Consider the following 25678-nt stretch of genomic DNA (forward strand, 5'->3'; position numbering starts at 1 on the left):
GAATGAGTGTATATAAGTATATGTATCAAGGCAATAGTACGTACATCAGTGACTCCATGTATCGCACAGACAGAATCCTGGTGCTCTGATATCATCCACACTAACAGTGAACAGAATTTATTCAAAACAAACCTTTGCAGAATTCAGATTTTATAAGAAATCAATATATAAGTGCCAGTTTTGTACAAAGAGGAAATAACTGAATTATTTAATCTTTGACTTTAAAATGCAACTGCCGATTAATGACCAGTATTATTTGTGCTTGGAGCTGTTTCACCACCATCCATATCTATTCTGTTTCCAGGTGCTTTGTTCATTCCATTATTATTCTTTTTACATGCAAACTGACCGTTTTGAGTGTAAGCACTCCTTCACTTCTCCAATGTGAACACATTCAAAGCCTGTTTAAAATCAGTATGTAGTGGGAGTCGGTGTGTAAACAGTGCAGTACCCTCAGTTCAACACTTGGTGGCAGTAGGGTTTCACAGCCAGTAAGTGGGAGATCAACAGCAGCTATATTTTACAGCCACTCTGAATGTTGTGTACAAACAAACATCAACACCCGTCAGAAAAATCTGTCCCGTTCAGCGCAACTTGGTGTCAACGGCTCAATGTCAAACTAAACCCCAACCCTTGTCAGCACAGACTGATCCACATGCAGGTGCAGGAAGGAACATGAAACCCAAGATGAAATAAAAATGTATTTATTTAGACTAAAACAACTTGAGACACACAATCAAAACTAAAACATTTCCAAACAACATACAGAACGTCTGCAGCCGTCACTGCAACATAAACAAGGTGGAGCTTCTCATCCTACAGTGAGTCCTCACAGCTGATTACAGGGACCTCATAATCCTCGTCTCCTGTGGATCTATGCTAATGCTATTGCTAAAGATAAACTTAAAATCAATGTCTCATCACTGAAAAGTCTAAATGCAATTAACCTTAAGGCACGAGCGTCCCGGCTCAGCATGCAGTTTTTTTCTTTTCTTTTTTTTTTTAAACACGGAAACACACAAAGTTCTTCTGACTAACAGAGGATGAGCTCAGACACTGCAATTCGTGCCAAGGCCTTGAGTCACACGTCTCAGTGAAACATTAATTGTAGAGGTACTGTGTGATGAAGCGGTGTAGCTTCTGCCTGTTCTCTGACAACTGGAACAAAGGACTGACGGCGAGGGAGACGCCTTCCCTCTGACGCTCCTCCGAAAGGACCTGGAGTAAACAAACACAGCACCATCAAAAACACTTTTTATTCAGTAACCTTTATTTGGACAGCGTGAGCGAGCGTGCAGTTTCTCTTATCTCTAGCGATGTACCTTTTGTGCAAGGCCAAATAAAACAACGCTGGAGTAATAAAAAAGATAAAAAGCAAGACCCTTCAAAACAGAAGCACTTCAAAATTGAATAAGAAAAACAAAACCAAAGCTGTTACATCAGTAACACTGAACCACCTTATTCACTCTGCAAGGTCTTAAATAACGAGGAGGATTCAGACTGCGCGGTCCCTCTATCTTGTTTTACAGTTGCATAAACATCAGAAACAAATATCCCCTTCGATTTGTCATCTTGACATCAGGAACTGGAATGATCTGTCAAATCGTCAATACAAGTGAGATAACAGCCATTCCTGAGTGATAACCTTAATATGAAAGTTAACCGCCTCATGAGATCTTTGAACATATATAGGTCAACGTTGCAAACGATTCCCAACCAACAGACTGATGGAGATGGATCGGTGCAGACACTGCTTACTTCACAAAGTCGAAAGCCTGAGTGGTAAAATGCGAGAGCTTTAAGAATTTAAGATTCACGAGTGAGCGTCACGGCAATAGCTGTGTTTTTCCTCCACTTCTCCTCGGTTTAGAAGTTGGGGCCAATCGGTGAGGTCGCCCTTCTTCTTTTCATTACTCTGCTGTTTGCAGAATTGGTGCAGACGAGGATGACAAGTCGCTCGTACCGAAAAACTCTGAAAAACAAACCATTTTCCGCCTCCTTTCTTTCACTGTATGAAAAACACATTTCACAGACTTGAAAATTTGCCACAGCTTCATAATCCATCACTGTAAACACGAAGCAAGGGGAATATGTCGAACCTTACTTGAATAACCTCAGGAAGTATTCAGATTCTTTCCCTTTACTAAAATTAGCGAAACGTCATTGTAGAAAGTTTTTCATCACAAGTGAAAGCGTTGCATTACTTTAGCACAGATGCAAAATAAACATTAGTTATCAACAGTAAGGTGAGTGAGGTATCATTGTTATTCATTCATCTGTAACAACAAATTAACATTATAAGCGGATTATTTTATGTTGATGATCATTTATGTTCTTTGATAAATTTTGTCATCCAAGTAACTAGTGACAAAAGTTGTCAAATACACATAGTGAAGTAAAAAGCAGAATATTTGCAATGGAAATGTAAATTAGCATGAAATGGAAGAATTAAAGTAAAGTACATGCACATAGAAATTGTACATAGCTACATCACAGATCCCAATTATGTTTTCATTTAAAGATGTCTTAATGTGGATAACACACAATTTATGTTTTAAATTTTTTTTTTTTATTCCACTACACTTGAAAACACAAGTCACGTGGGAGTTATAAAAAAAAGAAGGGGGTATAGATGACAATAATAGGATTATAGGTCATAATAACACCAGCGTTCTTCTTTAAGACCTGAATATGAAATGTAGATCATTTTGCCCCAGTAAAGACACCTCAACTTGACTGTGCTTCTCTTTTCCAATGTCTGGTTTTAAATTACTTTCGTCCTTGGCCCAGTGAATCCTGCTCATAGGAAGTTTCTGCCTCAAACATGATTGGAAGTGACTCAGGTCAGACTAAGTTCCTGTCTTATTGCATCAAAATCCGATTACGTTCCTGTCGACGTTTCGGTCCGCTCTCACACCCACCTTGTTTGGTCCAGACCTTTTATTATTTTGGTCTGGACCAATGGACCAAAATTTAGCCTGAACAAAAGAAGTGGTTTTGGTCCGGATCGTTCTGAACCATGGTTTGGTTCGTTTGCATTTCGCTTTTTTGAATAGTTCAGACTTTCAGACTAATTACAGGAAGTTGAGACAGCATTAAAAAAATAACGACGATATAATGTTTGAATGACGAAGACGTACAGTAGAGTACTGCACCTGAAGTTGGTGATGCTGGGTTAATAATACCATAATGACATTACAGTGGCAACAAAATTACCCATTTCATAATGTTCTCCATTCAAACTGAAAGATTACTTCCCGCCACACACCAAGATCAGACGCATGCCCGTCTACAAACCAATCAATGCCCTGAAGATGGAGGGTCAAGAATATTGTTGATAATGTATCGTTAGCATTTGGGGGATTTGATTTCTATTCAGGTTCACCCGGGAACAGATTCATGTTAGAACAACTTTTAGGGAGTTGGACTGCGACTAAACTTTCAGTCCTGAGTCGAGCTTTAATTCTATGCACGCACACATCTCCTGTTAACTACCGCAAGTGCAACAGTTGCACGCACGCACGCATTGAGGCTGTCACTCACCCCCAGGTCTATTAGTGTTCTAACTGCGGTGTGTGCAGCCTCCTCTGAGCAGCTCTCTGTGAGATACAACACAAAGGCACACACGAATCAAAAGAACAGACAGATATCCAATATAGAAAAACCAGGTCGGGATAACAGGACAAAGCCATTGCCAGTGGGACTGATGGAATTTTTATACTGTCTATTATTGAAGGATTTCATTTGGGTAGTTCCTGATTGTCTTATGTCCTTTGTGAGAGGAAGAAGAAGAGCTTGTGATGTGAGCAAGAGGATCGCTGCATGTTTCTTCTGCAGTGTCTGCTGATTTGTTACAACAAGCTGAATCAGTGGGACACGGCAGGTTTACAAGTTTTTAAGATCTTTGGCGATGCGAGTGTGTGTGCGTTTCGGAAGATAATGTCAGGTTGAGTTCACCGTAGTGCTGTTTCTTCTTATTTGCTGTGTCACACAGATGGGAGTGTATTTGAGCCACAAACTCCGTTTCTGGAGCAGAAGAGACATGAAAATTACAATATGCACAGTTATTACATGGAGTATTCACGTTTCAGTGACATGGTATTATACTGTAAATTTATGCCTGGTGAGTGGTTCATAGGTCAGTACAAACGACACAGGTGGAACATAAATAGAGACACGAAAAACACCATTAACAATCATTTTGGCTTCATATATAGCATTGTTTGAACCAATCATTTGTGTTACTACAAAGTCAAGATCAACACTGTTCCGTAAACATGCCGTACATGTACCTGGCCGAGGTGTGTCGATGAGGTCCAGACCGATCGTGGTCCAACACAGCGCCCTCAGGTGTCCAGCCAGCATACTGCAGAGGAAGAAGAGCATCTCTGGACAGTGACTTGGTTGGCTTATCTGGGACAAGTAGACAGGGACGAAGCAGAAATGGCAAAATGAGGAAGAGGGTATAGCTGGAATGAAAGAGAGTCACCGTCAGGACAAGATACAGCTGCAGGATTGCAGAAGTTTAATACTTGGAATCAGCACTGGTGCTTCAACACTTGTGTTCCTTGTCATGTGCAGGCAATGGCATCATACTGTATGTACACGAGACACGTGACAAGTAAGTTCCTAAAACGGACTAGAACCAATGTGAGTCTTCAGAAGAACTTTAGTCCTCCTCAGAAAGTTCAGTGGGGTTTAAAAGTGTCCCGTGAATGAGAAAGTTGTCTCAGACATTTGGACACTCCTGTAGGCCAAAAGTCTGGTATGATAATGTATGTCAAAAATCAAAATTCAATTGGCAGTATATATAAACTCTAAGAATAGGACTACAAAGACAAAATATAAAAAAGGAGATGAAAGGAAATATTAAAATATGGTTTGGCTTAAGTAGGATTAAACGTTATATGAAATAGATTCTGCCCCCCCCCCCCCCCCCCCCGACTCAAATATGTTAAAATCAGGCATAATGAGGCCTGGCTTCCAGTCAGCATTCAAATTCCTCCCAAAAGGTGTTAGAGCTGCACCAGCCAGTAAACTTCTTCCACACCAAACGGTTGCATTTGGTAATGACAGAGGCCAAAAGACTGGGGATGTGTGAATGGGGCCATTATACTCATGTAATATGGAAATATCCTCTCAGAGCAGAGTGTGTATTGCGCAGTGCAGCTGGTCCTGTAAAATGGCCCTGTATTCTTTGATCATTACACAGCCATGCAAAAACCATTATAAAATGTTAAGTCTCTCAAGGGATGAATGCCCAAACAGTCCAGCGTACTGAGCTGTCTGCAGCAGATATTATAGGTTGCCTACTATATCTACACATAAAAACTCGAGGAAACTTATCAGGCCATTTTGTTCCTCCTATTGTAATCTTATTGAGTTGATCCTTTTGAGTTTGATAAAACTCATATTTCTCTTCCAATTTTTTAATGAGCAGTGGTTATTTAGTCCATGGGGCCAATTCAATCCGTTTTTTTTAATAATGATTATGTTAATGTGAAAAATTAAAGATGACTGAATGTGCAAGTGGGAAAAATCAACTTGCAGCACAATATTTAGTTGATTCAAATTAGACATTTTTAAAGAAGTAAGTTGCATCGAGTGGCTTCAAAAGGACATGGCATCAAGAAAGATGTAAAAACTGACAAACTGGGAGATATCAAGTCATCAGTTGTTTCTGCTTCAGCTGGTGTGTGGCTGATAAGTATCAAGAAGGAGTAGTACACTGTAAATTTAGCGACATTTGTGTCACATTTTTGTAAGTTCTTCAACATTGTAGAATCAGAAGATTGATGGGGTCGAATAACTAATCCAAAAAACCCAAACATTTCAAAGTGGCCTATGAGTTTCCTAGATACTGGGGCTAACAGTAATTACAATAAATAAATAATAATATTAACAATGATACTAATAATACACAATAACAATAATATTATATATTATTATAATATTATAATACTATAGCATTTATTTTTCAACTGAGTGTGCTCCGGCTCAGTGCATCACAATTTTATAAAAAAACGTTGTTTTTTTTAAAGCTGCATGCCATGAATTTAAATTTTAACTGTGTATCCTATAAACAGATGTCATATCTCCTGTAGCCCTTAAGAATTGTACTGGATAGTTGCTGCTGTTATTAGAGGAGGAATAGACAAAATAAAAAACAGACAATAATGTAAGTAGAGGAATATTGTAAATAAAATAAAAGTGCCTTTGGAAAAACAAAGCCACTTCTATATGCCAGAGAACAAAAACATTGGAGATTTAAAGTTCAGTTGTTTGAACAATATATCTCCAAACTTTAAACCTACACAAGACCAGTGTTCTTCTTGAGAATTTAATACCAATGCAACTTTTCATGAATCACGGCCAACCTGCTTTGTGAGACCACCCGAAGTGAATTTATGCAGGCTGAGAGATAACAGGCAGTAGAGGGGGAGGTAAGGGAATATGTTTTATTGTTTGGTTTCGTTTGGTGTGGAGTGTGTTCTGTCCTCCTTCAGCACCTTAGCTGGAGGGCAGCGGTGCAGACGCATCGGTGGAAGGAGTGAGAGCACTGGATGGAGATTTAAAAAAAAAAAAAAAGAGTAAGGCTGTATAAACATAATTGAGGCTCTTCCTCAGTGGACAAAGTTGAAGTTGAAGAACGGAATTAATGCAAACACACAGCTGACATTGCTCTTTCTGGACTAGTAGGTCAACTTGCTTGTAGCACAGGTAGGCACAAGAATGTGTTTGATTTTATTCTTTATGGTTTAATCTGGCTAGTTGCAGTACTTGTTAAATTTCCCTCATAAAAACAACTTCCACAACAACAATATGTAAGTAAAGTAAGGTGCGTGTACACTTCAGTTGGATAAAGGTGCAGAAGTACAGAAGCAGCATATAGAGGTTCTCCTTTGAAAGGTCAAAAAACACCATACATGTATAATTAGGAGATCACATCAAATGAAAACGGGTAGAGAGGTTGTTACATTTTCGCAGGGTTAGTGGTCCGATCCCCAGCTGACCCTGACTGCGTCAGCTGGGGATTGGGCCTTTGTCCTTCCAAAGGCACTTTTGTTTTATTATATTTACAATAGTCCTCTGCATACATTATTTTGTCTGTTTTTTATTTTGTCTATTCCTCCTCTAATAACAGCAGCAACTACCCACTACAATTCTGAAGGGCTACAGGTAATATGACATCTGTTTATAGTACACAGGTGTTCTTAAACACGTGCCCAGTGAGTCCACAAGGCTAAGCCAGAACCTTGCATTTGTGACGTGCAGTAGCAATGTGCTTTCGATAAAAGCTTAGGTCAAAGGTCATGGTCACGTGTGATTGCATGCAAACGTTGTATCACCTTTAAATAAAAATTTGATATTTTTATTGCAACGATGGCTCATTGCTTGATTGAAGTTCGTGAACTATTCTATTGCCAGCTGATTTATTAAAGTCTACTGTACATCCACATCAATGTGCTTTTATGCAGTTCGTCTTTTTCTTAAAACATGTTATGGCTCTTGAGGCTGTCACATCAATGTCACTTTGAGCATTGCCTGTTTGGTCCCTTTGGAAGTTGGTTAACGGCCTCATGTTGCTTTGAAAAATCACATAACCGTCATGACAGTTAGGCTTCTCTTAAAGCTGACATATACTGCTAAAACTGCTAATTGGTATTCAGGATACATGACTCGTTTGTGGAGGGGCTTTTGTAATGGAGATTAAGTTGCTTCAAAGTTCTTTTTCATGTGATGTTGCCGGTGTTTTTTGCATGTGCCTCGTTGGCAGTCACCGAGGGGGCCATCCTTTGTGGGTCTGCCCCGCATGGAATATTCTTCTTGTAACCTCTGGGGCTTCTCTGAGGCATGTGAAGGAGCCAGAAGGGCTCAGTGGTGCTGTACCTTGTAGGCGTGCAGGTCCGGCTCTTCGCAGTCAGAGTCACTCTCATCAGGGTCGTCACTGGTGGTCCAGGTCAGAGTGCCCTCCCTCTTCAAGAAATCACAGATGGGCACCTCCCTCGGAATCTTAATAGGATGGAAAAACACGTGTGTCTCTGCTGTGACCAAAGACAATGGTATCAGAGCGGGTAGAGTGAAACCGAAACAGTGAAGTTGCCTAGCAGCTGAAGAGTAACCTGAGACTCACGATAAAGCTCTATAAAGCCGCCGATAAGTCTCTGGAGGTTTTGAATAATCGGTTAACAAATTTATTAAGAACAACAACATATACAAAAATGCTTTGATTTCATCCTTTTCCCACTGATCCCATATTCAATTTAATATGTAGGTTTTGGACTGATGGTCACACAAAACAAGCAATTGAAGCCCTCATCTTAAGCCCTGGGAAATTGTAATAGGCTTTTCACAATATTATGACCCACATTTTTGGGGGGATTGCTGAGGTCATAGATAGATTGATAGAAGATGATGTTGTATTTCTGAGAGATGTAAAAAATGTTGTCCGTCCCATTTTCATAAATATAATCAAATTGACACCTCCATGACAGTATCAGAAACATAAACATTACCAGCATGACAAAAAAATATTTTTTTGGTGGTACAGTGGTATTGGATTGCATTGGACTGTCATGGTGTATCTAATGAAGTGGACACTGAATGTAAATTTAGGCAATAATATAAAAAAAACTTAGATAACGTACATTCTTAAAACATGCAGTGTTTGATAAGACATTTTTAAATATCCCTCTTACGTCTTCCATGATCAGGATGCCACAGCGAACCAGACTGTCGATAGCGTCCAAAGCGAAACTCTGGGACGACTGACAGGGCTGGAGGGAGGGGGAGAGAGAGAGAGAGAGAGACCGGGGGAGAATGGGTTAAAGGCACAAAGAGCGCCAGTCTGTCCATCACATATCTGAAGGACAGTTAACAGTGAGCATGAGGTGTGCGGTAGGGATGTGGAAGAAATCAGAGGTGGAGAATGAGAGATGGTCGGCAGGGGGGTGAGAGCAGGAACAATAAAAATCATGTAAATAGAAGAGACAAGAAAGAGCAGCTGTTCAAAGAGAAGGTGGGAAAACAGAGAAATTAGTATTTCTGGCTCAAATTCAGAGCCTTTGAAGTCAGCCTGATGGAGCATGTAAACACACGCGCTCAGACACACAAATACTCAAACCTCTCTGCCTGAGATAGAGGCAGCGGCAGCAGAGCAGGATGAATGGCTGTTCAGCTCCAGAGAGAGAGAGAGAGAGAGAGAGAGATTAACTCAAACTCACTGGCATGAAGCCCGGAGGCAGGAGATGGCAGAGATGTAGGGCGTGCTCTGTCAGCTCGGACTGGCAGAGCACCACATCAAACTCCACGTCACCTCTGACCTCTTCTCCGTCCACACCGTCGCTCCCTATGCTGCTGCTGATGCCACTGGCGACCACCTCGCACAGCATGGCGGACACTGCGCACGCTAAGGACCAAAAACACAAACATTTAACCATTAGCTGTAGTTCATCACGCGCATACAAGACGTGTAGGAAGGTCTACATCAAGCAAAATATCTTAAAAATCAAACTAGACTTAGCCTTTGTGTGATTTATGATCTCTGCCATTTACACAGATGTTATGTCTTTATTCATACTTTTAATCCCCTTTTATCCTGCTTTCATGTGCTGGTGGGAAAGTCGTGACATCCCGATTATTCATGTACATAAACACACATTATATGACGACGTCAAACCTGAAAGACAAATAACACTGAACACAAATCCTCAGAGGCGCTGAGGGCGATTAGTGTTTAAGTGCCCTCACATTACGCTTTATTATGTGGCTATATCAGTGGCTTTATATACTGATTTAACTCATTTTTTTATAACTTGAGGTTTGCACCCAGTTTACTACACAGAGGCGTTCAGCAGCACAAAGCCTGCTGCCCACCAGCTTCACTTCCAAAACAAGTCTAACAATAGTAATGAGTCATGCAGGAGCAGACTTTAATCCAAAGAAAAAAGATGTTTCCTGCTTGCACAACAGCACATTATTATTATTTTATTTTTTTATCTCCACCAGTAATGTTAAAGTAAGTCTTTCTGTGCCTTTACCCCAGTTTGTCTGTTAGCAAGTTGTATAGAAACAAAACAACTTTGAGCACAGTTTGGTGGAAGATGGAGTAGCTCTTGGCTCAAGGATAAATTCATATAATATCGAGTGAGGATTTGAGATCTAGGCTTCCTGCCATTAAATGATTACCATATATTACTCATCTGTATCATGTTGTTTTCCCAAACCTTTCGCCAGACATTAAAGCCAAAATTTGTGTGATTGTGCAAAAACCCTGGATCACATTCATTGCCAATGTTTTCAAACTTCTTGTTTTCTGTAATATGTGCACATGGCAGCTACAGTTTGTTTAAGGTTAGGAAGATTGTGGTTATGGAAAATTAACTACAAATCAGGTATAGTTGAGTTCGGACAACAAAAACCTTTGTTGGGGATCATAATATACGCAAACATCAATTGCAGGTCTGCGATGGAAAGATAACTCGGGTTGGCTCAAACCTCATTTTCTGTCCGTTAACCTCTCCTCAATGTTAGGCACTGGATATTAATCGAGAGGTGCAGCATCTTCAATTGTGGACATATTGTTCCGCGTGTTGGTAGAAGGATCTAGTAATCAGAGATTGAAAAAAGGTCTACTACCTTCAAAGTTTTGTGGAAATCCATTGAGCATTTTTTTGCATCATCCTACTGACAAACAAATCACCTCCCTGGTAGAAGAAATAAAATATTCAGAAATACTAAAATATCAAGAACCTCCACCTTCATAGGAATGAGATAGCCTGGGTTTATATATGAAAACACTGGTTCGCTGTGAGGAAAATCTGACCTTTTCAAATAACTCAGTGGTGAGTGTGAGTACGAGGCAGCAGTTGAATTGAATGGCACAGAGGTAAATGGCACCAAATAGTTTATTAGAAGCTGCAGAACTAATCCACTGCACTGATTGTATGGTGAGTTTTCTGTAATTTAAGGACAAACAAGCTCTGTTCCTCTGTGTAAATTTCAGTTGACAGTATGGATTAAAGTAGGAGCCTCGGATGTTTGTTCCGCCATGAAATATATGAATTTTCTTTTTGAATGATTTGCAGACCTGATTTAATTATTAAAAGTGGACTCTGAAGTTTGGTCTCCTCATATCTTTCTGCTGCCTGATTTCCAAAGGCAACTCAACTGTTACCGGTGCAACTCTTTATTTATGAGGATTTTGACATGAATCTCTACACATATGGACACATCACGGAATTTAGATGAAAAGTGAAAAAACAAGAGCTGACAGAACAAACACTTCAAACCAGCTCAAGAATTTCCGTGCCACTGATGATCTGTTGCCACATCACTTGCTTCACTGTGTGAAAAAAAACATTAAGGAAATTAAGTTCCACCCTTTGAAATGTTATGTTTCAAACAGATTTTTCATACTGACATGCCAACAGTCAGAGCTACTGCCAAGGCCTCCCACGAAAAATAAGGTGCCTGGAGAACACAGGGTCTCAGAATGATATTTCGGCTCAAGTGTCATCAGAAAGTTTTCTCAGCTAAACAAAATATATGCATTCAAAGTCGCTCACCACCAACAGCTTCTAAAACAAAGGTGTGTGTGACAATCTTGGCCTGGAGGGCGAGGTGAAGTGTGGCAGCGAGAGAGGGATGGGGCACAATAAAAGGGTCTTTCCTAAGAGAAGAAGAAAGCACATTAATGGCGACAGAGTTTCCACTGAAAGGGAAATTGGATTTTTGATAAGCAACACATTTTTATTGTGTGCAGCTTATCAGGGTTCTCTGCCATCCTTTTTTTCTTTTTGGCAGGCAGACAGAAAACCAACCTAGACGGCACTGCAGCTATGATGAGGTGAGGGGCGAGCAGAGAGAGGGAATATTGCATAACCTCGGCTAAACTTCCCCCAAAACCGACATCTTTGTTCCTGAACAAAAGTTCCTCCGTGAGCCAAGCCACATCACGACACAGGGCAGATGCGTTCACACCCTGTGGAGAAAGAGGAGGACGACGGAGAAGTTTAGCTCCAAAATCAGACGTGAGCATTAACCATCGACTGACATTAGTTAGAGACTGGTGGGTATGACTCAGAAAATCTCTGTCACACTCTAATAAGCTAGAACGAAAACCAATTCGGTTTATGAGCCTATTGGAGTACTCATGGATCCTTAGAGGGGAGGATTTTAACACTGACAGCACCGTGGGGGAAAATTGCTCAACTAACACACCAATACAGGGATGACGCCTGTACCTTGCGGCGTTTGTACAGCAAAAGACTGGACACCAGACTGGTGGACATCACAGCACTGCAGGCAGTTGCAGCTAGAAAGAGCGCACGCACGCACGCACGCACGCACGCACGCACACGCACACACACACACACACACACACACACACACACACACACACACACACACACACACAAAATTTGCATAGCATTAAAATAACAACTTATGAAGATTCATTTATGATTCAGCGGGGGCATATAATCCTGGACCTACAGAAGATGAGGTGGAGGATGATGGCGATGCCGAGGTCTCTCTCCGGATGAGTCGGCGCTTCAAGTTCAGACGCATAATGAGGAGAAGGCAGGAGCCACGACATCCTCCTCTGCCGGAACACACTGGGTCTTTGGAGAGAAAATGTGAGATGTGGAGAGAAGGATGCCAGGATGTTTAGAGTAATTTAATTTCAAGATAGTCTTGACTGAATTATAATCCCTAAGATTTTCAGGAAATCAAAACCAATCTCAATCTGATTATTTGTCTTCAGTATTTATTAATCGACTGCTTCTCTGTATGCTGAAGTCGTTTTGATGTTACCGATGGAGACTGACATGTAATCCAGTGCCTCATTGATAACAGCCTCACCATTCTCTTTTCACCTGTATTACACCGCATCACATCCCAAGCATTCGACTGGGGCAGCTTTAATTGTGAAGCAGCCACAGGAGACGCAATGTATTTATCACCGCAGTTAGTGCTACGTGTGAATGTTTATCAAAACTGCAGTCCATGAAACAAGACAACCATTATTTGCTGCTTGAGTATGATTTTTAAATATTGCAGGGAATAATTAATTAAAATGGAGTAACTGGATGAAGAACTGCAAGTTAACGAGGCCCAGCTCTTGTTTATTTTGTTGCACTGTCACCAGATGCACCTGGAACTTTTCTGGTGCGTTTCTGTCAAAGCAGCAGTTCAGTGAGTGTTTGCTGTAATATTACACTGCATTTCTGTTGCCACAGTATCCACAGTTCTCACCAAATAACCCAGCACAGGTTGGTGAATTTAAAAAAAAAAAAAAAAAAAAATTGGCATTATGCCATAAGAATGTATTGCAGTAAATGGCATTCATTGTCAACAGAGTTGGATAATAAATCAAGTGTAAGTATCATTTGAATGGTTTCATTGGATAACTAAAAAACAAGAGCGTGTGTGTGTGTGTGAGAGAGAGAGCTAGTAAAACAACTCAGGTTCAGGTCTTTGAGGTGCAAACCAGCGTATAAAACTGCAGTTGTATCACTGGAAACCTGAGGTGTATGCATGCACTACATTTTATGAGGCATCTATCTGAGGCGAGCTGGAGTGATAAAAGCATTATTTATGCTTCTTAGCTGTGCGGGTGAGAGATATACATTCAGTGAACAGTTTATCATAAACACCATACTAATACTGAGCTGGCCAATCCTTTGCTCTGATGAAACAGCCTCAAATCTTCGTGGCATGGATTCCACAAGATGCTGGAAGCTTTCCTTTGAGCTTCTGCTCCATGTTGACATGATTGCATCACATCATTTCTGCAGATTTGTCAGCTGCATGTTCGAGCTGCCAGTCTCCTGTTCCACCACGTCCCAAGGTGTTCTGGTGAATTCAGATGAGGTGACTGCAGAGATCACTGAAGGAGACCGAACGCACTGTCGTGTTCATGAAACCAGTACACATTAGAAGATGCTATACTGGTTCTAGAAAAGGATGCCACACCATGTTGCATTTTTTCCAGTCTTCAAGTGTCCAAAGTTAGTGAGCAGGTGTCCACTGCAGCCTCAGAATTCAGGAGTGGAGCCATGTCGAGACCGTCCACCTCGAGGTTGGAGGTGCTGTTCATTCTGAGATGCTTCTCTTCTTACCACAGTTGTAAAGAGTGGTTATCTGAGTTAATGTAGCCTTTTTCTGTCAGCTCCAACACATCTGACCGTTCTCCTCTGACGTTTCTCATCAACACAGAACTGCTGCTCACTGGTTGTTTTTTCCACACCATTATACTCTAACCAGCCTGCAATCATGACCAAAGTCACTGAAACCCATTTGTTTCCCCATTCTGACGTGTAAAGTGAACATTAACTGAAGCTCCTGACATTTACCTGCACGGTTTTATGTACGACACTGCTGCCACATGACCGGCTGATTGGTTAATTGCATGAATAAGCAGGCATACTTGTGTTCTGACTTTAGTGCTTGACGACTGTACAGTATTGTATCAGATCTGTAAAATGAAAGTTGAGACTGAGGACTTTTAATTTTTGTTATGGCAGCCCTCACATTTGCTGTGTTTTAAATACATTGGCACAGAAAACAGGCTTCAAACACTGAAGCTTCAGCAGCTGAGGACAGGCAGAACGAGTGAGCATGCAAAGTCCCAGCGTTAATACCAGGGCACGTTAATGATGTCTACATGCTCAAAGAAACAAAGCTGCTCACAGGCTGGTAACAATCCAACCACTTTATCCTTCTGTCTCTACCTCATTTTATCAGCATTTTTCCTGTGTACTGCTCTCGCTCCAAAGAATTAAACATTTTAAGGGAGAAGACACTGCTCGTCATAAGCCAAGCAGTGATTGAGCAAGAATGTTATTTTTTCTGTTATCTTTTCCACCGGCAGACTGTGTAATGCTGATGGTAATTGGACTGAGTCGAAGAGGATGAGAACTCTCATCAGAGCTTGCGTCGAGTCTGTGCCAGATTTGCGCTTTGGAGGAAAGTTTATCTTCAAAGTTTAGAAGAATGCAGCTTTGCAATTTCTCAGATCTGATCCGATAGGGTTTGGCACAAACATGCACTCGTGTATACAGGTGCATCCCCAGGTGGTTTGATTACCTGTTGTTGAGGATAACAGGCAGCAACAGGTCCTGCAGAGGGAGCCATTCATCTACTCTGCACCTCCCCGACTCGCACATCTCCTACACATAGACGCGCACACATAAAAAGGACAGGGTTTTTTTTCGTTTGCATAAACTTCTTGAACTTTACATTCTTTAGAAGGCTGCGGTTTGTGGCGTGTTGACTGCACACACACCGAGATGATTTAGATATATTCAATACACTGTATATGCCTCCTTTAATGATGAGATCATTTCATCTTTAATGGCCCAAAATAACAATTTCTAAGTGAGGATAAAGTTTGAAGATTCATAATTTTAAGATTAATTTGTAAAACATAATTTGTAGTTCAAAGGGTCAGTGTGATTTGTGACAAGGCTCATGTCGGACTTCGTTTCTAAATCAGTGGTTTCGAATCTTAGGTCAGCAAACCCACAATTGGTCTCAAGATAAATCTGAGGGGTCACAAGAAGTAGATCACAGGCAGATGAGGGGATAAGAAAAATCTTTAAAAAATATAATTTTCTTGTGATTTTTCTCAAATTTTTTAATATTCTCTGATGAAAAACTGGATATTTCTGTCTTTTGACATCTCTTACAAAACAAATTAAAACAAACCGGGAAGGAAAAATAACTGCTCACAACTCATGTCCACATTAACTTGAATGACCTGGAAAGATGTGACAAGTCATCGTATTAAAGGGTTTAAAAGGGTCGGGCAAAAAGACTAGGATACACTATTCCAAATGAAGTTGGATATGATATCATTGTTGATATGCTCTTTCTGATGTTCACCTTGAGAGAAAAGGGCTGAGCGAAGTGGATCCTCACACTTCCTTCTGGTCTCCTCCAGAAAAGAGACCACAGCCACTGAAACACAGCGATTAAGCCAACCTGCAAGGACACACGCGCATCCAGCAGACTTAGTAATTAGTAGTTATATCATAATGAGGTCTTTGCCTGGCGGGGCAACATTTCAACAGCAATACCACTAATGAGCCGGATCTATGATGACCAAGATATATAACAGTCTCAGTGTGTGTAAGAGCATGTGTACTGTTTGAACAGTACTGTATGTGCACTGTCTCTGAATGGCAGAACAAAATATGAGGCCAGGACCTTATTATGGTAATTAACCTGAAGTAGCACCCACTCCCCAGTGTCAAAAGTGAGGCTAACAGAGGGTGAGACTAACGGAGACTACCGCCCACCAACTTGACAAAATGAAATGCAAACCTCAATGAATCAATAATTGCGTTAATAATAAGTTAATAATGATGCTGTTATCATTTAGTTTCTTTCTTCTATTTGGGGAATAACCATGGCACTCGAGTTCCCATAATTCTTTGGGGGACGTTAACAGGAAGTTAAATGATATCATGCTGTGGGCCCCACATTGAGCCTCAATTGTTGACAAAACAGTATGATGAATTACTTATGTTGAGAAACAAAAACAAAATTAGCTCATAATGTTGACTGTATTTCACTGTGCCTGTTAAACTAATAAATGTATTATTTATATTTCCGTTACTTTTTTTGCAGTGTTCCCATAGATGAACAGACTACTTTTATAATGAAGAAAACTTTTTGAGTGAGAACAAGCATGTTTCAAAACAATATAATGCTTTGGAGATTTTTGCGTCATATCTGTGCGTTCAAATTCGAGTTATGACTCTGAGAAGGAGTCAACTTTTTTAAATTCATATTGCGACTATTCTGACTTTTATCCCTGATAGTGAGCATACAGTGACTGTTGTTTTTGAAAACACCATAACGCCCCTGTCCTGTACACCTCATACAGTATCTGTGCCTCACATCTGTTCAGTTACAATTACAGATGGCTCTTGTCAAGTTTGCCTGCGAGCTCGCAACGCTTGCAAAATGTGTGTTGTGTGAGTCTACATGCACTCACCTGTATGTTAGTTTTGGGCACGCAGTCGTAGGAGATGCCCACAGGGACCAGACTGACATCAGGGACAGATCCGTCTTTGATGAGCTGTCTGATGCGAGCCAGCCACTGGCCACCTTGGCCAGACTCGGCGGACACACCAACACTAATCGCCTGGCCCTCATGTAGCAGCTCACGTAGCAGCTGACCAGAGAGGAAAGAGAGAGGGGGGGAGAGAAAATATGGCAGAGACAAAGGTCTGAAGGGTCCTGGCAGTAGGGGAGCAATTAACATAAAATGCCTGCATTTTTAAAATATACATAAGCGATTTAAAAAAAGAAAGAAAAAAGAGGGTGGAGGGCAGCTGATGGAGGAGAAGTCAAAATTCATGAAGCAGGCAGGATAAAGAAGAGAAAGAAAAGGTGACTGCGGGGGACACTTCTTGGTATTCAGATATACTTCCATTGCCCCGAGTACTTTTCACCTCACAGACAAGAAAAATTCAATTACCATTGAAGAGCATCTGAGCGGGCCTTCACTCAATAAACAATAAAGGACCATTAACATTGAAATACAACCAATAAACAAGCCTGCTTTCTCGCGCATAGCAAATATGCTTACTCACATAGACGGCCAAAGAAAAAAAAAGGAAAAAACTTAAGTCACAAATAACCTGTTCATGTTTCACTGTAGCTGGAGTCTTGTAGATTAATGTCAGACTGAGCCTTTTTATTGAGCTGTACAGCACAATATTGATCTTGATATTGATCTTAATAAAGCCCAGTAACTTCTCCAAATGAAATATATCTTCAGGAAAACTGATGCAAAGCACAAAGATCGTCCTTGCTTCAGACAAAGGCAGTAAGATTTTAATGATAAGCAGCTATTAATCGTTGATAAAAATCAAGTAAATAGAGGCACTTAAACAAAGGGCACAAAGGGTGAGGAGCATGTGTATTCTCCAAAAGAAGAGGGAAAACACAAACGACTCTCTTGCTAAAAACTGAAACAACCTGCTCAGACCAGCAAACTAAGCACACTTATTTTTGCTTTGTCACACCAGCAAACTCCAAAGCTGCAATCTCTGTGGCAAAACTCGAGTCCCTGGGTAATTCTACAATGAATAGGGGGAAAAGACGGCTTCTATTGTGATTCAGGCGCTGACTGTGATAACACTCCACCACAGAGTGCAATGAAAAGGGCGTGTATGCAAGGAAAAATCTATTGAAGTGAACGCACATACTCTAAACAGACAAATTGCAAGGACAAGTATCTTATGCTTACCCTGCGATTACATTATTATCATTAATAATGTATTATTATTACCTGCTGTCTAAGGTATTAACATCATGTTTTCTGACTCATGGCCATGGCCCAGTGTTACACTGACACACAAACAGCCAGCTCCAACAGCCTGAACTAGTTGTACCAAGATATTGGTTTTATGGTTGGTGACTGAGAAAATGGCTCATGAAACCTAAATTTACTTTTGAAGGGGACATTTGCATTTGCAAACAGAATTTTTTCTGTGGCTCAAAGAGCTTTGCAAATTGTGCAGATGTTACTGTACATAAGTAACATAATTTAAGTCCATTGTAATTGGGGTTGGAGACCACAGCTGTGTCCGAATTCAGGGGCCGCCCCCTTCAGAGGTAACATTTAAAGACAGACTGCATCTCAGCGGCGCAACTCAGCTGTCCCATTTCAAAGGCTCGTTCAAATGCGACCGAGAAATGAGTCCAGGATTCATTGTGCGTCGGTCAAACCGTGGACAACTGCAGCACTGTTGCTAGGCGACAGCGGTAAGGGCAGAGCACGCTGGTGACGGCAAGTAGGAAAACTACCGTAGACGAGACTGTCTCATTTTGGTCCGGCCGTCACGGTCTATGCAGCCAACGAAGGTGGGCGGCCTACGTCGGATGCGTAGACCACGTCCTCCGAAGGTGACAGGCCCTGATTTAGGACACAGCTAGCAAGTTGGGAGTGATACACTTGAATCTATTTTATCTGTCCACCTCATTATAAAACCATGGTGACATTGTAATGTACTTATAGATCAGTGTGATCAACTGCAGTCAATTCACTGATAGATTTTCCAATAAAGGGGTCGAAACAGGTCAGATTACTGTACTTACAGAGGTCATGACAGGAGAGTACAGACTGTCCATCTCAGCTTCCTGCTCAGTCAGTGCAGTTGGTGGGAGGAGGAACACACCTACCTTTTGCAGGATTGACCTATAGGATAAACAGAGGATACTGTAGCAAAGGCATCACTAGTTTAAATTAGAAGCAGGGAGCTTAGATGCATCTTCACACAGTGGTTAAAATTACATTGACAGGCCTAAATATGGGGCTGTGAATATATAAATGATAAATTCTAACATGTCATTCCTGGCAAAAAAAAAAGGGGGTCAGTATTATTTGTGGAGAAAGATACTGTAGTTTTGCTTATTACCCCAGTGCCTGGCAGCTTCTTTGTGGCTTTGTGTGACTATACCTTAGGGGCGAGCTGTAAACCCGGAGAGGACAAACAGTGTATGGGACTCTCAGGTTGTGACCGAACAGCACCAGAGGGATGAGAGCACAGTCCATGACGCTCTGACGCACGTAAACATAGACCAGCATGGATTCCTGCATTACAGAACAGAAGCAACTTCAGATCATCAAGATTCTTCACATTGCCATTCATTACCGTTTCTGAGGACATATTTAATCAATATTAAAATCAAGCCCCACAAGCTTCAGATAGTATCAGTGGAGTGGGGTCAAGAAAAAAACACTGTTTATTCCCTAAAATACAAGTAAGGTCACCAGAAGCTCTCTCATTCTTTATGTCTTTCTGGTGTAGCAATTGATCTTTTCTCCATTTAAGACGTGGACATAGAGAGCTATAATCAAAGACTATATTATACATCGTGTGACGTCAAAGCGAAGGGCTATTTTGTACACAGTCTCACTATGACCCCTGAACAACCATTGAACAACCACTGAAAACCATAAGCATCAGTAAATCAATTTACTGGTGAATTTGCAGTAATATATATAATACAGTGCATATCAGTTGGATTCGTTCATGCCCATCTTCAAACTCTGAAACAGAAGCCTGTCTCAGAGTTATTTACTTGTTTTTATTCACTCAACCGTGTAACCGTGTAATTAGAGTTGTGTAGTCTTCAGTAAAATAATTAAGTGTAACAAGGCAAGTGAGAAACGTAAAAAAATTTAGTTCGTTTTTTTCTAACAGACTTAAGAAAAAATAATTACACATTTCGATTTTCACTTTTTTTTTTTACCTCGAAATATCTTGTAGATGACTACAAACAGTAGTGTAACTGTAGCTGAGCACAAACTAAACACTAAAAACGTGTTTGCTTATCGAAACTTGTACCTCTTGTGAGACTTTGCGCAAGACCGACAAATGGTTGAGGTTAACTTGAATACCGCCAAATACAGAGGAAAACATCTTCAGCATCACCCAGCCCACGAACCTAGTCGGGAAAGGAAAGTATGTGGACAGATGTGTAGGAGGAAGGCAGAAAGAAGATGAGAATGAATTAGGGATTGGAGATGAGTAGAACAAGGGGGCAATGCTAGAGGGTGGCCGCTTAACACGTTTTGAAAAGCCAAAGATACAAATCTACGAACATTTAAAAAAACACAAGCACTTTGGAAACAAATTCATCAAGATAAATGTGGTTATATTCAGAAATTTTGCTCCATTTAGAACAAAGTACACTGTCATGTTTTGTTCCCAACTGCAACACAAATCAGAATTTGCTGCAGCTTTGACAGGCTTCTGCTTAAAAGACTTCTCCAACTTAACCAGCCTTGCTGTTGCCTACTGAGTCCTACTGAGAAAGTTCATCTTTCGAAAACGGGTCAAGATTATCAACTTTATTTGAGAAAACACTAAAAGCTGCAAATGTGAAGCTATAATGAGTATTAATGGTTGCAGGACAGTACATGTGAAATTGACTCATACTATGATTACAGTGTCTGTGCCACAATGTGGCTCGCTAATGTGTTTAAATGCTTTTTGGACAACAATGAGCTCTGAGGAATGAGCTGTATCAGGCTTTTACTGTGCAGATGTAGTAAGATCAACTCATTGTTTGTTCTTTTGTTTTCATGGGAGTTGTAGAGACTTTGGAAAATATGACCAGCCTTATCTGTAGTAGTAGTGAAAATAACTTGATTTGTCAATAAAGAAGTAGCAATAATTTTAGGCCACAAGATAATTATATTATCTTAAAAATCTACTTATTCTAATATTGAAAAATATATATTTTTAAAAACTTTCAACAACTCTTTTTTCTTCAATCACACTTATAATGTCAGATATACTCTTTTTATTTATTTCTCGTCTCTTCTAAGGGACAGGTTTGCACAGTTCAGCTTTAAATCAGTACAAATTAATACGTATTTACATAAACAATAAGCAAGAATCTCTGAACCTCGCCCTTCACCCATCGCGTCCACATACACCTAAACACACAAACCGTAAGAGGGAAGGGGAGATGCAGGTTTTAATGAGGGGGAGGAATGGTGAGAAGCGGTTGAGCTGCCCTCGGCTGTCTTGCCCCTCAGGTGCTTTCTGCTCCGCTGTGAGCCCCTCCTTAACCCTGGAACACACGGTCACAGGACAGCAGGGTTAACACCACACAAAGCCTCTCCTGTGCTGCACTCAGACAAGCGCCAGCCTTCCAGTAAGACAACAACATCATCCCTGAGTGGTGGGGTTACATGAGGGTTAAACTCAATCACATCAGTCGGGAGACAACAACACACAAACTGAGGACTCTCAAGACCGAAATAGGGAAAGTGTGATTAACGGCGCAAAGTAATCACATTCCTCGTCATTCACTCTGCATAGAGCCCATGATAACCTTTATTTCTATATCTTTGTTTGTGTCTTTTATCGCCTTCCCCTCCTTTCTCTTTCCTTCTATCCTAAACTCTCATTTCCTCTATCTCCTGCAATCATTCATTTATTCTCCTCTGGCGTCTCTACTTGTGTCCTTCTCCTTCCCCTCAGGTACCTGTTGCTCTGACAGACTCTCTCCAGTCTGTTGCTAACAGGACTTGCGTATACCTTGCGCCCACTCACAAACAGCGCACAGCACACCCTCCGCACCAGCCAGCCTCGATACCTGTGGTAGAAAACACACAATTCAGTTGAGGGGGAAATGTGCTTGGTCGAGTGTGTTGGCCTGTTGGGACTAAAACAACTGGTCTGAATACTGTAGATACTTTCAGTACCTGGTTTGTGTCTCGTTGAAACTTAGAAGGTTGCGGAAGCCAAGGAAGGAGTTTTGTCCTAGCTTCTTGCGCTAAGCCATGACAGAAAACAAAGACAGGTGAAGGGTGTCAACCGGAATGAGCTGTTGTCACAATCAAATTCATTGCGTACAAGACACATGCAGCTCAAGGATGCAAACAACTACGAAAGCCCCTTTAAATTCATTAAACAAGCTGAGTGAGTCATGCAAGGTTGGTATCTTTTCAGTTAGTGTTTTTTTCATTGAAATTCTGGACTGAAAATCCACAGCCAACAGAAATTAGTTTTGAGATGCCTTAGAATTACACCCTCATCTCACTTTCTTGCTTCCATATTCCTCTGTTTAACCTTCTGTGCTCCACACTCACCAGGCTGTCCGGGGCGCACTGTTGGCAACACTGGCCCACAACTGGTCTGATCTTGCCCAGGCATGAAGGCACAGTTATCAGCTTTTTCTTGATCATCAATTGCCATGACAACTGAGAGGGAAGGAAACACACATACATGGGGACTGTAACCACATCCACTTCAAGAAGGCAAAATGAGGCACATTTATTCACATGGCATACTTCAACAGCAAGGCAATTCTAAGTGCTTTCTCACAATTTGAAGTTGCATTAATTTGCCAGTTTATCAGGTTCACCTAGCAAAAACAGATCCAACGTTAATAAAGGTTATAATGATTAGTTTTTGTGGAAATTGTTTTAGAAGGTCATCTGTATTTTGGGGGGATTTCAGTTTCAAGTGCTGTTTAATCAATTTTTTTACTTTTACTTATTTTGTGCCTAATTTGTTTCTTTGGCCTAGATAACAGAAACGACTCACTGCAGCCTCCAAAATGACGACACATTATAACAGTCCTGATGGATTAATCGCAGGACTGTTGCATTAGACTACATTAGCTTTGGCTAGGGGAGGAAGCTATCTAATAAACTGGCAACCTACTGTATCTAATAATGCATGGGGGCTGAGCTTTCTGGAGTCGTACTAGAGTCTCTAATTTTAAACAGGACAAGTCAGCCGGCAGCAGCAGCTCACAAGTTAATAGTTGGGCTACTGCAGCATGCACATTAGTACGTCAGGAGTGAGAGCGAGATAAAAGAGAAAATTAAGACAGGAAATGTTAACCCGAGCGAGAGCGTTTCAAAAGAATAGGACATTGTTTAAAAGATGGATCCAAGGAATTTGGTACAATGGAGATATTTTTGCTATTTAAAGTCCAACAAGAAGTAGTAGCGACGAAATATATGCTGCAAGTCAAAAGTTTGGAATCCGGCTCTCACAGTGTGAAAGCTGCCGTGGCCAACATCCACCAAAACAAATGCAAATTATAAAAAATAAGTTTGTGTGAGTGGAGAAGAGGGGCCGTGCAGATGGATGGCGCAAGCTGATGGCGACTGGAGAGCCTCTGCTCTTGTACATGTAGCACCATGATGCACCACACATTCACTGGACAATCTGACATGCCTCAAACCAATATCATACAGTCTGGCAAGATTTCAATAGACCCATCTCGCACAATGTGACACGCAGTAAACTGACTCAATCGTTCATTTTATTTAATTACACAAAAGCATGTTTCCAAAAGTTCTCTTCATTTTCTGATGGATCACACATCTTGCGATTTGGTAATCATCAAACAGAATTAAGCACATGGGTCCGAGCACCCTGCGCACTGTCTACCGTGAGGAACAAAGAGTTTGAGATTAGAGCACATGGAGTAAAAGGGAGATGGCAGTGGGAGAGAGTCATTCAGGCTGTGTTCTTACTGCATGTGTATTCTGTTGAATTGATGAAGGGACCATATCTTCGTTTATCCCGTCATTCTTCTCCTGCACCATGATGAGCCCCCTGCAGACTTTAACCCAGAGACCTAAAAACAGAACAGATTGGGAGAAAAGAGCGTTTTATACAGCGTCATGTTAGAACAGGTGTTTTCTCACATGATGTTGAATGTAATAAGAGGGTTAGTGTTGTGTTCTCTTAGCACATGTGAATGTGAGTTGGCAGTCATTTTTAGGAGCTTTGTGTGTGTGCGAGAGAGGAAGCCTCTGTCTCACAATCTCAGTGAGACACAAAATTAATTTTGTCCTCTGGTCAATAGGACCCACTAATCTATCAGCAGGAGCCCATAGCTACAATTTCACCCACCTAAACAACACTTCTTTCCTTCCACCATCAATGACTTCTCTCAAATTTTGAACCTTCCCATCATTCTTTTCACGTTAAGGGAGAGTATCACCCTTGTGTTGGTTTCCCACTGTTTCCCCACCTAATTTGTGCTATTGGCAAACTTTAGTTTAAAAGTTTTGTGCTCACTTCTGTATTCAGGAAGGAATGAGACAAGGACACAGCCACCATTAAGAGCTACGACATTGACATGACCGCCCGGGCTGTGTTAGCGACATGCAGGTGGAGTGGGGCAGAAGCTCACTATTGGGTTATGAATTTTCATAACCAGGATCCATAGCAATCAGATGAAAAAACAGTACTTATGAGACTAATTCTGGTTCCTAGTGCATGGAATCCAGTAATGAGAGATGGGAACAAAGGTCACGATGTAATGTGATCTAGCTAAAACAGCTTACCTAATTGATATTGTTGGATCTTAAATGTGTAATCATCTGTGGATTTAATACAGATCAAGAGCCTGTTCTCACTCACAAGAGACAGCTTCATCAAAACCACCATTCCCTTTAGTTTCATGTAAGGCTTTGTTTCTGCTACAAACGGTCATCACCATCACTCTCTTCAAATATATTTTTTGAGGTTAACCCCATCAGAATCAGGAGTCTCATTAGGTTCAATGAAAGACTTTTTCCTTTGTATCTTGGTCCCACTCTGCCCCATTAACTCGGCTAATTAAAACTCATGCCTTCCCCATGGGAAGATGCTCCATTTCAACTAGCACCAGTTCCCACATTCATTACCAACTCCAGTGGGAACAAAGACATTGATAAGCGGCTCCCAAGGCTCAGTGATTCTGTGCAGGTGCAAAGAGCGATGGAGAAGAGGCAGCAGCACAGGGAGGGAGTAGAGGGAGTGAAACTGTATATTACACAGCCAAAGAATCACCAAAGGCTCTAATGGGGTTACATAAGCCACTCCGGGGGGAATACAAGAACACATGAAAACAGAAAGGGACAGCAGGATACTCAGGGCAGAGCAGTGTAATACTACAAACACTTTGATGCAGTACACTCCCCCTTACACAGTAATACCTGTCAGCATACAACACAAGAATTAATTCACACACTGATAAAAATATCACTAATCTGGGCCACGGGTTCCTCCCTGCTCATATTTATGCTTGCTTAGCTCTTCCTCGCGTTTAGAGCTAAATTATCAATTAGAGTCTTTAATTAAAATGCTGTAGAATTTGCTAATGTGATATCCCAGATGTAAGTGGGCCCGTGATG

General features: G+C 41.0%; 1 protein-coding gene across 9 annotated transcripts in view; it reads right to left on the minus strand.

The window, feature by feature from the left end:
- Window positions 1-688: 688 nt before the first annotated feature.
- gpat2 (glycerol-3-phosphate acyltransferase 2, mitochondrial) overlaps window positions 689-25678 on the minus strand; it is an 83606-nt gene continuing 58616 nt past the window's right edge. For 7 of the 9 annotated variants that reach the window (XM_035640932.2, XM_035640927.2, XM_035640935.2 and 4 more), the window contains 22 exons: window positions 24029-24132; window positions 22628-22738; window positions 22241-22311; window positions 22021-22131; window positions 21481-21603; window positions 20370-20469; window positions 19479-19612; window positions 19117-19216; window positions 17006-17185; window positions 15889-15987; window positions 15091-15173; window positions 12496-12623; window positions 12246-12316; window positions 11823-11983; window positions 11568-11671; window positions 9225-9409; window positions 8700-8777; window positions 7891-8013; window positions 4293-4413; window positions 3958-4026; window positions 3544-3599; window positions 689-1218 (listed from right to left, as the gene is read on the minus strand). In XM_035640932.2, the coding sequence (XP_035496825.1) occupies window positions 1102-1218; window positions 3544-3599; window positions 3958-4026; window positions 4293-4413; window positions 7891-8013; window positions 8700-8777; window positions 9225-9409; window positions 11568-11671; window positions 11823-11983; window positions 12246-12316; window positions 12496-12623; window positions 15091-15173; window positions 15889-15987; window positions 17006-17185; window positions 19117-19216; window positions 19479-19612; window positions 20370-20469; window positions 21481-21603; window positions 22021-22131; window positions 22241-22311; window positions 22628-22738; window positions 24029-24100 (2397 nt within the window). In that variant the 5' untranslated portion in view covers window positions 24101-24132 and the 3' untranslated portion in view covers window positions 689-1101. The remainder of the gene's footprint in view (window positions 1219-3543; window positions 3600-3957; window positions 4027-4292; window positions 4414-7890; window positions 8014-8699; window positions 8778-9224; window positions 9410-11567; window positions 11672-11822; window positions 11984-12245; window positions 12317-12495; window positions 12624-15090; window positions 15174-15888; window positions 15988-17005; window positions 17186-19116; window positions 19217-19478; window positions 19613-20369; window positions 20470-21480; window positions 21604-22020; window positions 22132-22240; window positions 22312-22627; window positions 22739-24028; window positions 24133-25678) is intronic. The other 2 variants (XM_035640931.2, XM_035640936.2) reach the window with 2 other exon arrangements.

Source organism: Scophthalmus maximus, chromosome 19 (genome assembly GCF_022379125.1).
Source record: "Scophthalmus maximus strain ysfricsl-2021 chromosome 19, ASM2237912v1, whole genome shotgun sequence".
Taxonomy (NCBI): domain Eukaryota; kingdom Metazoa; phylum Chordata; class Actinopteri; order Pleuronectiformes; family Scophthalmidae; genus Scophthalmus; species Scophthalmus maximus.